The sequence below is a fragment of the Herpailurus yagouaroundi genome, unplaced genomic scaffold (assembly GCF_014898765.1).
Source record: "Herpailurus yagouaroundi ecotype Mexico unplaced genomic scaffold, PumYag 182, whole genome shotgun sequence".
Lineage (NCBI taxonomy): Eukaryota > Metazoa > Chordata > Mammalia > Carnivora > Felidae > Herpailurus > Herpailurus yagouaroundi.
In genome coordinates this window covers 49,756,721-49,771,158 of record NW_024412413.1, presented here as the reverse complement: position 1 = coordinate 49,771,158, position 14,438 = coordinate 49,756,721, and the positions used below count along the sequence as shown (strand labels likewise).

Genomic DNA, 14,438 nt, shown 5'->3' with positions numbered 1-14,438 from the left:
GCCCTCCCGGGCCGCGCCGCGCGCGGGCGCCAGTGCGAGTGTGCGCGGGGGCGCGCGCGCGCGAGCCCGGGAGGAGGCTCCCGAGCGAGTCGGTCCTGGCGGCGCAGCCCGCTCCCCCGCGCCCTATGTGAGGGACTCGGGGAGGCCAGCGGCGCGCAGGGGAGGGCGAGGCATGTGCACGGGCCGGGGGGTGCTGCAGCCGCCCGAGGAAGAGGAGGACGGCGGCGGCGGCGAGGAGGAGAGCGGGGGACTCGCGGCGGCGGGCCCGGGCCGTGGGGATGCAGCGGACTGTGTGTGTCTGGCTGTAGCTGACGCGAGGCGGCGAGGAAGCGCCGGAGACCCGCGAGAGGGGCGACCCGGAGGCGGCGGCGGCCGCGAGAAGTAGCAGCAGGACGGGCGGCGGCGGCGGAGACGGCAGCCCTGAAATGCATTTTCTTCTCCAGCGGCCATGTTAACCAGGAAACCTTCGGCCGCCGCTCCCGCCGCCTACCCGACCGGTAAGGAGGGCCTGGCCGCCACGCCGCCCCCGGCGCCCGCCCCCGGCGGCACCCCGCGCGCCCCGGGTCCAGCCCTCGTGGCGCGGGCGCCCGCTGCCTGCGGGACCTCGAACAAAGTCTGCGCGGTGGCGGGGCCCCGGGGCGGACGGCGCGCCCTCGCCTCGGCTCCGCTCATTGTTGCACCCCGGCCCCGGGGCTCCTCCGAGTGGAGCCCTCCGACCCGGCCGGCGAGGGCCGTCCCGGGCCTGCCCCCGCCCGGGGCCCGGCGAGGCAGGCCGTCGCGCCCTTGTCGGCGGTCCAACCCCTTTCCCGGCCTGTGGCCGCTTGCAACGTGGGCCGCCCGGCCCCGGCCCAGCCCGGCCCCGCCGCGGGGTCGCGAACTCGAGCGCCGGCGCCCGACTTAACTTTGCAGCTGCCCGAGCCCCGCCTGGGGGTGCGCGCCGGGGATCCGTGACCCGGGCGCCCTTTCATTTCCCCGGACGCCCGTTTTTACCGTCCCGTATCTCTCTCAGGGAGAGCGGGGTTAGCTACCCAGAGGGGTGGGGCGGGGCGACGGGTTCTGGGTGACTTTCTCCCCCCTGACCCTCTTTTGTCTCCTCCCGTGCGTGGCTCCCAGGCAGAGGAGGGGACAGCGCCGTTCGTCAGCTTCAGGCTTCCCCGGGGCTCGGTGCGGGGGCTCCCCGGAGCGGAGTGGGGACCGGCCCGCCCTCCCCGATCGCCCTGCCGCCTCTCCGGGCCAGCAACGCGGCCGCCGCAGCCCACACGGTGAGACCCAGCCCCGCGGGAGGCCGCGGGGGGGGGGGGCAGGGGTGCGGGAGGGGCCCGGGGCATAAACACCCGGACTTGTGGGGTTCTGACGCCGGGAGGAGAGAGGTCGAAGTGCGAGTATCTCCACGCCCCTGGCTAGTGGCCTCTCCTGGACGCCACCCTATGCAACTTGGGCGAACCGAGAGCTGCAGCCACAAAGGAAGATTCGTGGCGTGGGCCCCTCACTTCCCCTCCGAAGCCCGCCCACCCCTGCGCTCCTCTTCCTCGGAACTTCCTCCTGGCTGCTTTCCTTCTTTTTTCCCTCCTTTTTCGTCGTTGCTTTCCAGAGCTCCTTTCCTTGACCGGGTAAACATCCCCCGGCCCCTCCCCTCCCCCCAACCACTGGGTAGTGGGTATTTATAGAACAGATATGTGTTAGGGGACAGTCAGGCTGTCCTGCCCGGAAAATCGATCCCCCAAAGAGCCTCCCAGGCCTGGCTCCAGCCAGCAGGGAGCACCGCCAATTGTCCCCCGCGTGTGGAAGCATGTTTTATGAGTGCTACAGGTTTGAGCACAACAGAAATCGTAATTAACATTAACAAAAATAAGAGCCACAGCAGCAGTCAAAACAACCAGCCACCCCTGTAGGATTCTGCATTTGGATATTATTCAAAAGGAAAGAGCTGGCTTTGCTTTGGAAGTGAGAAGAGAAGGGCACCCGGCAGGTGCTGCGGTCCCTCTGTAGGTGGAGAGGGAGGGGACAGCCCATCGTGGGACAGTGGCTGCAGATTGGCAAACTGGGTTTGACTTCAGCATGTACCTTTTCTCAGCTCCCAGAGATCGCCCTTGGAAGGTGACTGCCAGCTTAGAGAAGGTGTGCACTTCTGGAGGAGCTGACGGTTTCCCAGGTCTTATTTCCTATTGGATCCTAGGAATGGCCTAAGGTGGTTCTATGTGAGGGATGCTTGGTAGGGATATGGCTTCATTTGCCTAGCGAAAGTTGAGTTCTTGTAGAAAAAGGCCATTTCCAGCCTACAGAGATGCAGCTCTGAGGGTCATGTGTTATGGGGAAACTTCTTTATTAGAGGAGACTTTGTGAGAGGATGGCTCCAGTGGGGTATCTCCCCTTAGACCTGGACAGATGGGTACAAGTTTTATAGGAAACTGTTCTGTTAGATATTCATTCTCTCCCTCCCTCCCTTCTCTCTCTTCTTCTCCCTACCGTCCCCCCTCCAAACATGTGACCAGGGGCTGAGAATTCATTACACAGAAGTTAACTGATCTGTGTTGCACTGTTGATGGTGGAAGAGAATTTGTCAAGTAGGCTGGTTGATACCTTATGGTTGAACATTCCTGTTATAGTGACGTTTTAGTTGAGGAATTGCCATTAGTTTTAGGGGTTTGGGTTGGTTGGTTTGTTTGGTTTGGAATCATCTGAGAATTTTAAAATACAGCATCCACTTTTTTTCCGTGTGTGGATGTAATCACGTGACCTGATGTGACCTGGGAAGGAAGTACTAGGTTTTCATCTGGATTCCAAGAGTGGGCTTTCTTAGATCAGAGCCTTTTTCCAATAGAAATATGTAATCAGATTAGAGAAAACAAAAGGTGTCCACTGCAGGAACAGGCCGTGGTGCACCAGAGATGAAAAAATGTGACGTTCCTTCTCAGGACTCTCAGCAATGGATGCTTGTGTTTTGCTGTGGTATCTGGCTGATTTACCTGTTTTAAACTTCCAGTTAAAATCCCTGTGCTATTATTGATCGTTGGAAACTTGGTTTGGAAAGCGTAAAGTTAGATTTTGATTGTGGCTTAGTTTTGATTTTATTTGCACAACATTGCAGATTTTGTAGAAAAGGAAAGTTTTTTTAAAAAAACAACGCAGTATTTTTCTGGTTCTACTCCTTCATTTTACAGATGAGGAAACAGTCTGACAGGTCAACTGGTTTGGTCAAGATTCTCTAGGCAGTTCCTATCAAGGCTGGAGCTAAAGCCAGGCCTTCCTGAGCCTAGCTTCTACCTCTTGCTTGACATCACTTCTCCTAGGAAGTTGTGTTCATTTCATTACAAATGCAGGAACTTTTGCAGAGCCATAGTCCCATGTGTCTTTCAGGTGCTTGTAAGTTTTTAGTTGTTCCTTCCACAGCAATTACACTTGGGTTTAGAATAAGGGGGAAAAGGGTATTAAGGAGAGAAAAATGATCTTGTCACAGGAGCTTGTCCACATTTCCGCTTGTAAAGTATATACAGGAGGGTAAATATATGATTATAAAGAGTATGAACTTTGGAATTTATTTAGTCCATTGCCCTTTTGTTCCCTGTCTCCATGGATATATTATTGTATATGTAGTTGTTCTGTTTATTTCTGTTTGTCTGAATAGTGTACCCAGTCACTGTGTGGATTCCTATCAAGTTTTTTTTTTCTTTTGATGTTGTGTTGGAAATAATAATATACTTTTCTTAATTCCCAAATATTAGTATTTTATCACTTTCATAACTGTTCTACTGTTTACAGCAGTCTCTAGTTACCAGCTTTACCTTTATAAAATAATTGGGATTAAAAAAAGAAGAATGAGTATTCTCATTTAACAAAATAGTAATATTTTGAAGAAGAAAAAGTAGATATTTGACTCAGAGCCACACAGGCTCTCTGTGTTTGAGGAGGAGCCAAAATTCCAACCTTTTTTGCACTCAATTCTGTTCCCATAACACTGTACAGCATTTCTAAGATGACCTCAGGGAAGTTTTCAAATGCTCCAAAATGTTAACACAGTCTCCTATTTTCTACTTTATTATTGGAAGAGATTAAGCTGGTTAGACTATAGTTCTTATATAATTTTTAATACTGAACTATTTCATGGTCAGAGAAGGCTTGTGTAGGTCTCTGTTTTAACCCCTACGTTGTACATATCTAACAATTGCATTCGCTCTGTGTATATTTTTAAATGTGACAACCATGCTAGATGAGCAGTGGCAAACAGGAATAAGCCACGTGCTCAGACCTCAAGAGGCTGAGAGTAAGGGGCTTTTAATATTCTTACGGTTATGTAGGCCTGGCATATGTGTTCTGGAAATACCGTGGCTCCTCTAAATCTCCCACCACCTTTTGTTTTTAATAAATCAGCTAATTGCGCTTCTGAATTTCATTGTGATTTTCGAGTCCTACAGTATTTGAGATCAAAGACCTTCTTTTCTATAGCCTCTCAACAGAATCTCCTTAACGCTGGAAAGTTGTTAAGATTCCACACATTGCTTTTAGGTGTTTAACTGACCTGCTACAGGTACCTTTTAACTGGCTATCATTTGCCTTTAAGTCTGCTGATGCACTGTGAGCCTAACCTAATGTCTTGTGACTTGGATCGCTAGGGACATCCCTAATTCCCTGGGCATTAACTTCCTGTGTTCTTATGAAGGTACAAGAGTAGTTCCCAAATACAATTCAGAGAGGTATCAGTTAACAAGGATTTATTGACCTGTGTTCTTCCATTCAACAGATATTTACCGAGTGCTTACTGTATGTCTGGGTTTATGTTAATAGGGACTTACACAGATAAGAGGTGACCCTGCCCTGGAATTGCTCACAGCCAGGTGGGTACATTAGGTGTTAAAACACTTAACAATAAGATGAAATAGGTGTTAACAGTGGTCTGAAAGAGAGCAAGGAAAGGGGAAGTTTCACAGAAGAGGTGAGAGTTGAACTGGACCCTGAAGGCTGAGTGGGAGTTTGCCATGGAGACATAGTGAGGAAGGAGATTCCAAGCAGCCTTTGGGAAGGATGATAACAGCTCTTCTTTACTAAGCACTTTATACATTTTATTTCACGTATTTAATCCTATAGCTCTGATGAGGAGCTCTGTTGCCTTTTTACAGACAAGCCTACTGAGGTTCCGAGAGATGAATTGCCCAAGGTCGCACTTCTAGTAAGTGACAGAGCTAGGCTTCATCCCCCGTGTGTTTAATTGAATAGGCCTCGACTTGTAACCATTGTGAAACATGACCTCACCAAAAGCAGAGGAGCATAAGAGGACATGGTGTTTCCACAGGTCTTGGGGAACCCAGCTTTGTTACTCTCAGAATTGTAACAGTGGTAGATGACATTGGAAGGAAGGACTGAGGACATTTATGTGCTACATTTTAGAACCTGGTGTCCTGGCCTGTAAATTCTTGGGTTAATTGTGGAAATGGGGTGCAGATGTGGGCCTTGAGCAAAAGGGAGGTCAGTGTCAGATTGACACTTTTCAATGACAACTCTCTAAGTACTTTGGAGAAGGTGATTTGAGGAATTCTAGACTGAGAAGCACAGGGCCATGTGAGGAGTCTGCTTGGGTTGTCCCAGTGAGAGACCTCAGGAGTGGGCGGGTGGTGAGGCCTGGTCAGCGGAGAGGGAGTAGGATAGAGAGACAGCAACGCTTATTGGGGACTCAGAAGGTGAGGGAGACACTCAGAAGGATTTCCAGATGTTCAAGCTTGAGTGACTATGTGGAAGAGAAGCCTTTTGTTTATCAGAAATTGAGGGTATGGGAGGAGGAAACGGTTTTGGAAGGAAAATCATGAGTTCAGTTTGAATTGCCTGTGGGGAAGGCGGCTGATCTGTCGTTGGACACAAGGGTCCTGGGCTCAGGAGACCAGATCAGGCAGGCCTGAGCTGGAAGTGAAGCTGTGAACTCATCAGTCCTTGGGTGCTTGCTGAAGCCCTGGCTGTGGTCAGGATCAACTAAGGAGAATTAAGGGAATTAAGAGGCCAGGAGAGTTGAGGCTTGAATGCTGAGGAACCCCTGAACCCATCCAAGGGTAAGTGAGCTAATAGTTGAGACAGCTGAGAAGACCGAGAGAAGGCAGTCGGAGAGACAGGAGTTGACAGTTAATTGTCAAGCCCTCTTTGGCTCTAGTAATTAAATTTGTGTGATTGTATTTTAATTGTGCAAAACATTAAGATTGCTGTTGGAAAAATTGGAGTGAATTTCTGATGCTCAAAATGCTTTGCGTTGCTATCTTGTAGGAGTTCCTAAAGCCTCAAGGTTAATTTTGTCCCTAGTGAAGCCTCATGCTTTTTGTAGTGGGGTTTTTCTTTTGAATCACTCTTTCCCGCCCTGAAGAGAATGGTTCTCTAGAAGAGAGGTATTTCAAATTTCAGATCTTTCTATTTCCTGGTGCTTGAAAGATCACAGTGGGGAGGAGGGGTGCAGAGAGTAGGACTTGGGAACGAAAGCTGTGGACAGGCCTGTACTACTTTTCTATATACTCATGAGTTCCTAATTCATTTTTATGGACTGTTCTGCTTTTGGCATAGAATGGGCGTAAAATAACCTGTCCAGCTACCCGACAAAAGATCACTTAGCATGAAATATCATCAATGACTTTAATAAAAGGGTTTGATCAGAAGTCTTCAAAAAATTGGCCTGAGTAGTAAAATCTCTCAATCTAGGAAATCACACTTCAGACAGGCCCAGGTACTATACAGTATTCTACTCTGTTTTATTAGAAGCAAGCAGAGAGAAAGCCCACTCCTTATATAGTCACTGTGCAGGCTACATGTCAGTTAAAGAAAATTCAAAGGTCTTGGTCGGCTGCTAAGGAGGACTTGAAATTTCAGTTTATAATCTGGGTGATTCTGAGCCATTTTTTGAATTGCTGTGTTACCTATACAGACTGTTTTTATTCTTTGGTAGTATATAGAGCCCAAAAGGTAGGATTCAGAAAGAAACTAACAGAAAAAATACTGTTGGCATGTGATTTCAGCTAATGGATTATAAGCTCCTAAAGGGCAGGGACTCTGCCACTTCTGTGCCTAGACCTTAGCTAATACCGGTTGAGTGAATGAGATGGGTTGTGAATGACAAATTGATCTTTAAGATTTACACAGAAATCACCAAGCAGGATGCATTAAGACTTCTGGGTGATTGCCTGAGGCTGGGAAGAATTCCTAACCCAGGGGATCTGGCTGCTAGTGCTCTCACCCCTCACATCTTTGCAATAATAATACTTGAAGGAAATCCCAAGCAGATTCTTGGTAGAAGACTGGGGGCCCCTTGGCTTGCACCATCAGTTTTGTTTAGACAAGAATGTTCAGGGATGGTATGTGTGCCTGAAATAGAAGTCGCTACTTTGTGTTCCTTGTTGGAAAGCTGAGTATCCCAGTAGCCCACAGAAATACACTGTTAAGAGAGTGGAGCCATTGACCAAAGGAAGGCCCCAAACTGTGGTGGTTGGTTTGTTGGGCTGAATGGCCTTAAATGGTCATCACAGTCTATGAAGCCCAGAAATTTTTTAAAAATAGATTAGGAGTTTACAAGATTCTACAATGCATATCCACATGGGAATCTTTCAAGCCTAAAAGTACACATTTTTTTGTCAGTGGATCATCTGACTACATCTTCCTAGGTGTAGTCGGTTTTCCAAGTAGTGGAGAAGATCAAGAATGGAAGACACTAGTGTTTTCAGAATCGAACTAGCTAGACATGGGAGAGAAAGTAGTGAACAAGACAGCCATGGTCTCTGCCCTCGTGGTAATAGAGAATAAATGAAGTGTGAAAGGGGCTGTGATCTGGAGGAGGTGGAGCCAGCACAAAGATGACATGTTCCAGCTTTTTCTGTATCCTGTTTCATTTTACCTACGGGTTGAGTGGAACACCTGGGGTGTGCCGGGCCCTGTGCTAAGTGTTAGGTGTAGACCAATGAACAAGACAGATGCCTCTGCCTCCACAGGGAACCTACTGTAAAGATCCGGGGTGTGGTAGGTATGACATTTATGGGGTCCCTTTTTTCAGGATCCCAAGTTTCGTAGCCTTCCCAAGTCTACTAGTCTTTTTCCTTTATTTAATCAGAGACTGTCCGCACCATATCCACTCTCCCTGTCGGGGTGTTCATGAGGTCCCTCCTGGGCGTACAGCTCTTTCCATTTAGCGAACCTGATTTGGACTGTAAAGGTGGGGTGGGGGCTGACTTAAAAAATACCCCATTCGAACAGACAGACCTCTTCCGTTGTATTCACGTTTGCTTTCTGAATTCCAGATTGGCGGCAGTAAGCACACAATGAACGATCACTTACATGTCGGCAGCCACAGCCACGGACAGATCCAGGTTCAGCAGCTGTTTGAGGATAATAGTAACAAGCGGACAGTGCTCACGACACAACCAAACGGGCTTACGACAGTGGGTAAGACGGGCTTGCCGGTAGTGCCGGAGCGGCAGCTGGAGAGCATCCATAGGCGGCAGGGGAGCTCCACCTCTCTGAAGTCTATGGAAGGCATGGGGAAGGTGAAAGCCACCCCCATGACACCCGAACAAGCAATGAAGCAATACATGCAAAAACTAACCACCTTTGAACACCACGAGATTTTCAGCTACCCTGAAATATACTTCTTGGGTCCAAACGCAAAGAAGCGCCAGGGCATGACAGGTGGGCCCAACAATGGTGGCTATGATGATGACCAGGGATCATACGTGCAGGTGCCCCACGATCACGTGGCTTACAGGTACGAGGTCCTCAAGGTCATTGGGAAGGGAAGCTTTGGGCAGGTGGTCAAGGCCTATGACCACAAAGTCCACCAGCACGTGGCCCTGAAGATGGTGCGGAACGAGAAGCGTTTCCACCGGCAGGCAGCAGAGGAGATTCGGATCCTGGAACACCTGCGGAAGCAGGACAAGGACAACACCATGAATGTCATCCACATGCTGGAGAATTTCACCTTCCGAAACCACATCTGCATGACGTTCGAGCTGCTGAGCATGAACCTCTATGAGCTCATCAAGAAGAATAAGTTCCAGGGCTTCAGCCTGCCTTTGGTTCGCAAGTTTGCCCACTCGATTCTGCAGTGCTTGGATGCTTTGCACAAAAACAGAATAATTCACTGTGACCTTAAGCCCGAGAACATTTTATTAAAGCAGCAGGGTAGAAGTGGTATTAAAGTGATCGATTTTGGCTCCAGTTGTTATGAGCATCAGCGCGTCTACACGTACATTCAGTCCCGTTTTTACCGGGCTCCGGAAGTGATCCTTGGCGCCAGATACGGCATGCCCATTGATATGTGGAGCCTGGGTTGCATTTTAGCAGAGCTCCTGACCGGTTACCCCCTCTTGCCTGGGGAAGATGAAGGGGACCAGCTGGCTTGTATGATTGAACTGTTGGGCATGCCCTCCCAGAAACTGCTGGATGCATCCAAACGAGCCAAAAATTTTGTGAGCTCCAAGGGTTATCCCCGTTACTGCACTGTCACGACACTCTCAGATGGCTCTGTGGTTCTCAATGGAGGCCGTTCCAGGAGGGGGAAACTGAGGGGCCCACCGGAGAGCAGAGAGTGGGGGAATGCACTGAAGGGGTGTGACGATCCCCTTTTCCTTGACTTCTTAAAACAGTGTTTAGAATGGGATCCTGCGGTTCGCATGACCCCTGGCCAGGCTTTACGGCATCCCTGGCTGAGGAGGCGGTTGCCAAAGCCTCCCACTGGGGAGAAGACGTCAGTGAAAAGGATAACCGAGAGCACTGGTGCTATCACATCCATTTCCAAGTTACCTCCACCTTCCAGCTCAGCTTCCAAACTGAGGACTAATTTGGCACAGATGACAGATGCCAATGGGAATATTCAGCAGAGGACAGTGTTGCCAAAACTGGTTAGCTGAGCTGAGTCCCCTGATGCTGGGTAATCTGAAAGATACGACGTTGCTGAGCCTTACTGGGTTGAAAAGGAGTAGCTCAGACCTGTTTTTATTTGCTCAATAACTCAACTCATTTGTATCTTTTCAGCACTTATTTTAACGTAAGAAAGTTGTTCATTTTGTTTTTATAAAATACATGGGGACAATGCTTTAAGTTTTTATACTTCCTGAAACTGTTTTTGTGTTCTACAAGTATGATGAGCCTTACTGTATTTAGTGTGGCAGAGTAATAAACATCAGTGGCAGGCCATTGATTACTTCGTGACTGCTGCGCATTTACAGATTGGTGTCAAAGACATTCACTGTTTCTATGGTTCATAGTATATTCTCCCCCAGGCAGTTGCCCCCCGGAAGGTCCCCCTTCCCTCGCCATGCTCCTGGTTCACGCACAGGTGTCGCACGTCCTGCTTCCGTTTCCCATAAGTGACATGGGTGGTAGTGAGGGTGGGAGAAGAATGGCCAGGACAAAAATGATTAATGAGCAGAACTGACCTCAGAATTTTTTCCTAAACTAGTGGTCAGACAAACACAAAGTCCCCAAGTTGACATGCCCACTTAGCATTCTGACTTTCTAAAAGCTGGCCAAGCAGACCTGGGTGGATAAATGGAAACGTGTGCGTTCCTCCAAATTTTCTAATATGATCAGCGACCTGTTTGTAAAGAAGCCTCATAGTACGGAATTGGTTTTGCACCTAAATACAAAAATGTATTCCATAAACTGTTCCTCCTCTTTGCTTTTCTCCTCTCTGTTCCTCTTTCACTACACATCTGTTGCTTGCATTTAGTTTTTTTTTTTTTCCTTCCTTCACATATATATCCCAGACTGTTAATACAGAAGAGAGACATTTCAGCTGTGATTATGACCATTGTTTTCATATCCCAGTTTAAAAAAGAACAGCAGCCTAGCTACTTAAGGTGGGGATTTCCATAGTTCCAAAGAAGGTTTAGCAAGTTAGAGTGAGTTCACACTTTTCAGGTGCCACTGTAAGGTTCTCTTCGCCTGGGAAAGCATCAACTCTTTCTTTAAAAAGAAAGATGCTTGAAAATCCTCTTGCTGAACAGAAGTCATTGTGACTTTTCAGTGAGGTCAATTTAAACAACGTAGTTAAAGGAGGAAAAGTTCAATCTCAAGTTAAATGGTTTGACTTACTTGCATCATTAGGAAAATCACGGATCGCATTCCTCTTTACTTTCTTTTGGATTGCACTGACTGTATTTGTGGGAATGACACTTTACCTGGAAAAGTTAACTGAGAGGTAAAAGAATATTTTCGTCTCTGAATAATAATTATTTTCAAAGTGAAAAATTAAGTATTTTATCACTAATGTATGAGCAGTGATATTTATCAATTTCAAGGCACGTGGAAGAAATTTTTTAGTATGTGCAATTTAATATAGAAAGATTTTTTTGCCTGTTTGGACAATAGGTTTTGGGTAGTATAAATTAGGATAAATACTCTTTTATATGCACAGATATTATTGTATTGCCTGTAAATTGATTTACAAGTACTTAAAGCATGGTCCCCAGCGAGGCCAGGAAAGTTTCCGGTTAAGTTCTTTTAGTATTAGTCCTACAGTTTCTCTTACTTAGGAAAAAAGAAAAAAGAAAGTAGTTTTGAACAAAACTCTTATCTTGAGGCTTTGTCGTTTGATGGAGAAAACGCTCAGGAAATATTACAGATATTTGCCAAAAAACAGTAATAAGATTAGCTTATTAATAAGATAGTGATGTTGATATTTGCTTTACTATTTAAGGGTGTCACTGATAAATTAATTTGTACTTCTGTACTTAGAAATTATAGCTTCTTTCCTCTAGTCGGATTCTTTAGCCTGTTGTACACATTTCTGTGTAATCTGTGGAAGTGCAATAATATGTTAGTAAGTTGCTTTTTAAATGATGCTCATGTGACGATACCCCCAATCAGTGGCTTATAGAATTTAAAGATTGTGTATTTATTATTAAAATTTTGACTTAAAAGGCATAAGAAGTGTAAGACTTGGTATGGTGGCTTTGTAAAACCATACGCCTCTGAATGCTGGTTAGCTTCTTTAAAACAAAAACATAAAGGCTGTTTTTCCCTTGCAGTTCTCCTCTTCCATATCCACCCTCATTTCCACATTTAGGATTACGTGAACCTGAGCCTGCCATTGATAGGAATTTCCCTATAAAATACATGTGAAAATTTATAAATGGACTAGTACTGCTTGTCTTTTCCCCACCACATAAAACTGGTACTTAAGATGCCAACAGTGCATTTGTGATGATATTCACAAATGCAACCGGAAACTTTGAAGCCAAACTATAATGGGCAGCGCTATGCCCCCGCCCTCCAAATACGGTGAGATTTACTTCATTCATAAGAACCACTAGGTTCAGTGTCCAGTGGTAGAGCTGCTTTTAAAAAATTCTGGCTTATTTATATCAAAAAGAGAAAAACGTTGCATCTCTGTGATTTTAAAACAAATGAAGGGCTCTAATAGGCTACTAGGAGTTGGCTTGGAAACAGTCCTCGGTCTCACAGGTTACCAGTGTCTAGGGATGTCTGAGCTGTTTTCAGATTTCAGACTAGCACAGTGTCTTGTCTTTGGTTGCAGTCTCATCTGGCTCCGTTTCTGGCACCTCCACAGTGCGCATCACCTCTTAAGTGCGTTGCTACGACAGGGGAACAGCACCGTGATGCAGGACAGTGCAGATCAACAGTAGAGGAGAAGTTGTGCCCTTAGTGTTAACAATGTGCCTTTTGTTCTGAATGCCATGTTGTAGGGCATGCATTTTTTGGCCTCTTTAACTCTGAATACCCGGCAGTAAGGATGGAACCCAGCTCTGCAAAGATATATCTGTCTTAAATATCCAGTTACTTACAGGCCTTAATAGAAACCATAAGGCGTGAATCATCATCAGGCATTGAAAAAGGTAACCATTTGGTTAGTTACACAGGAAATTCTTATGTTTAAGGGGTTAAAGATGGTCTTTGTTGTATCTTGACATCAGACTGATTTTTTAAATGATATTTTTTTGTTATGGTAACACTAGACAAAAATCAACTGTATTTGTAAAAATTTACCTCAAACCATTTAATTTTATAGTGTGATTAATCCCAGGGCATTTGGTATGAACCAAAGTGCATTCCTTTTATATGTGCCTGGCTCTAGTACGGATGGCCAGGGATTTTTACAATTTGGGTGCAAGGCACTTAAGCCACTTTTAAACTTAATGGGTGGTTTGGAGTCGTGTTAAAGGACTCCCATCAGGAGGTTAGGCAACACTTTAGGCATCAGTAGCATTGGGCCATATTGGAATCTTCAAAGTGTGAATTATTTTAAAGAGAGCATTCATTTTTGTAATTTTTCTCATCAAGAATATTTCTGGTAAGCAGAAGACTTAAAAAAAAAAACTGATTTGGTTGGTAAAGGTTTTAATATCGCCCAACATAATGCTGTGGTAGCATTTAAAAAAAAGTATTTGTCAACTCTGTTTCTTAGGGGCTTGTACATCTCTCTGCTATGGACATATATAAAATTAATTGTAATTATACTCAGCTCAACTGCTACAGTTCTGTCTAGGCAGTGGCTTGGGTTTTTATCGAGCAACATCTTAGACACGTGACTGAAATATGCTGCAACTGTGTGTACTGAAAATATGTGAAAATGGTTGAATGTGGACTGTGTACATATGTATGTAAACATTTCTGTGAGATGCTGCTGTCGCCACTTAACATGAAATATGTTCTGGTGGATTTTAATCCTAGTGGCCAGTTCTATGATACTGTATGTATTGTACAGCTGAAGACAGGAGTAAGACTGTTCAGTGAATATTTGTTACATTTTATTGTCGTGGCCAGAGATAATTTCAGAATAAAAATTTAATGTCCTACCTTACTTTTCTCCCCTTTTCTAACTATAATTTAACTCCTGATTTTTTCTGGTGATATTCTTGGTCTGGTGGCCTGGAGAGAGTTTAGAAGGCAAACATTGTCAGCTACAGTTGGCTTTTTTTGTTAGTTCAATATAAATTTGCAAATCTTAAGTAAGAATAAAGTTTTAGCAGGCAACTCTTGCTTTTCTCAGGATACCCTATTCCTTCACCTGTAATGTTTCTATGTTACTTTTCCTTTATATGGCTTCTGCGGCCAGGTTCTGTATCCTGCTAGAATTTCAAATCTTTTTTTTTTTTTTTTTTTAAATCTTCAAGGTAATAAGTTGTGGGAGCAGAGTCTGTAAATTATTCCCCACCAGTCTTTATTCTTTTCTGTGCGCAAGTTCTGGCAAATTCTTCATATGTGCTCTCACCAGCTCCCCCACGTGCTTCTTAATGCTTATGCTTTTGTAGTTATTTTACTTGGTGGTCTCTATGGTTCATGTCTTTTGGGTGTTAGTGTCTTCGTTCTTCCATGGCTTGATCGGAAACAGCACCTAGCTCATGATTTGTCAGGTTTGGTTAATACCAAGCCAAGAGTTTGCTTACAGAAGACAGCGAGCAGATGCCCTAGTAATTTGTCAGACGTAGGGGTATTATGTAGACAAAGATTTCCCTCTTGTG

The 14,438-nt window shown here is 45.8% G+C and overlaps 1 protein-coding gene across 3 annotated transcripts; it reads left to right on the top strand.

Annotated features, from left to right (window-relative positions):
• Nucleotides 1–254: 254 nt before the first annotated feature.
• On the top strand, nucleotides 255–13,777 carry DYRK2 (dual specificity tyrosine phosphorylation regulated kinase 2). Of its 3 annotated transcripts, none has more exons than XM_040491485.1 (3): nucleotides 255–497; nucleotides 1,114–1,262; nucleotides 8,256–13,777. In XM_040491485.1, exons 1-3 carry the CDS (start codon nucleotides 449–451, stop codon nucleotides 9,861–9,863), a joined length of 1,806 nt encoding a protein of 601 aa, XP_040347419.1. In that variant the 5' UTR covers nucleotides 255–448; the 3' UTR covers nucleotides 9,864–13,777. The 3 variants fall into 3 exon arrangements, with proteins under 3 accessions (XP_040347419.1, XP_040347421.1, XP_040347420.1); XM_040491486.1 differs by lacking the exon at nucleotides 255–497 and adding an exon at nucleotides 4,783–4,832 and having other exon boundaries at nucleotides 1,150–1,262; XM_040491487.1 differs by lacking the exon at nucleotides 1,114–1,262 and having other exon boundaries at nucleotides 256–497.
• The last annotated feature ends 661 nt before the right edge of the window (nucleotides 13,778–14,438 follow it).

Excerpts from the sequence above, each read along its gene's own strand:
- DYRK2 (XM_040491485.1), top strand. The coding sequence starts at position 449 with ATGTTAACCAGGAAACCTTCGGCCGCCGCTCCCGCCGCCTACCCGACC. Across the intron at positions 498-1,113 it reads TCCCGCCGCCTACCCGACCG|GCAGAGGAGGGGACAGCGCC; the intron begins GTAAGGAGGGCC and ends CGTGGCTCCCAG. Across the intron at positions 1,263-8,255 it reads CGGCCGCCGCAGCCCACACG|ATTGGCGGCAGTAAGCACAC; the intron begins GTGAGACCCAGC and ends TCTGAATTCCAG.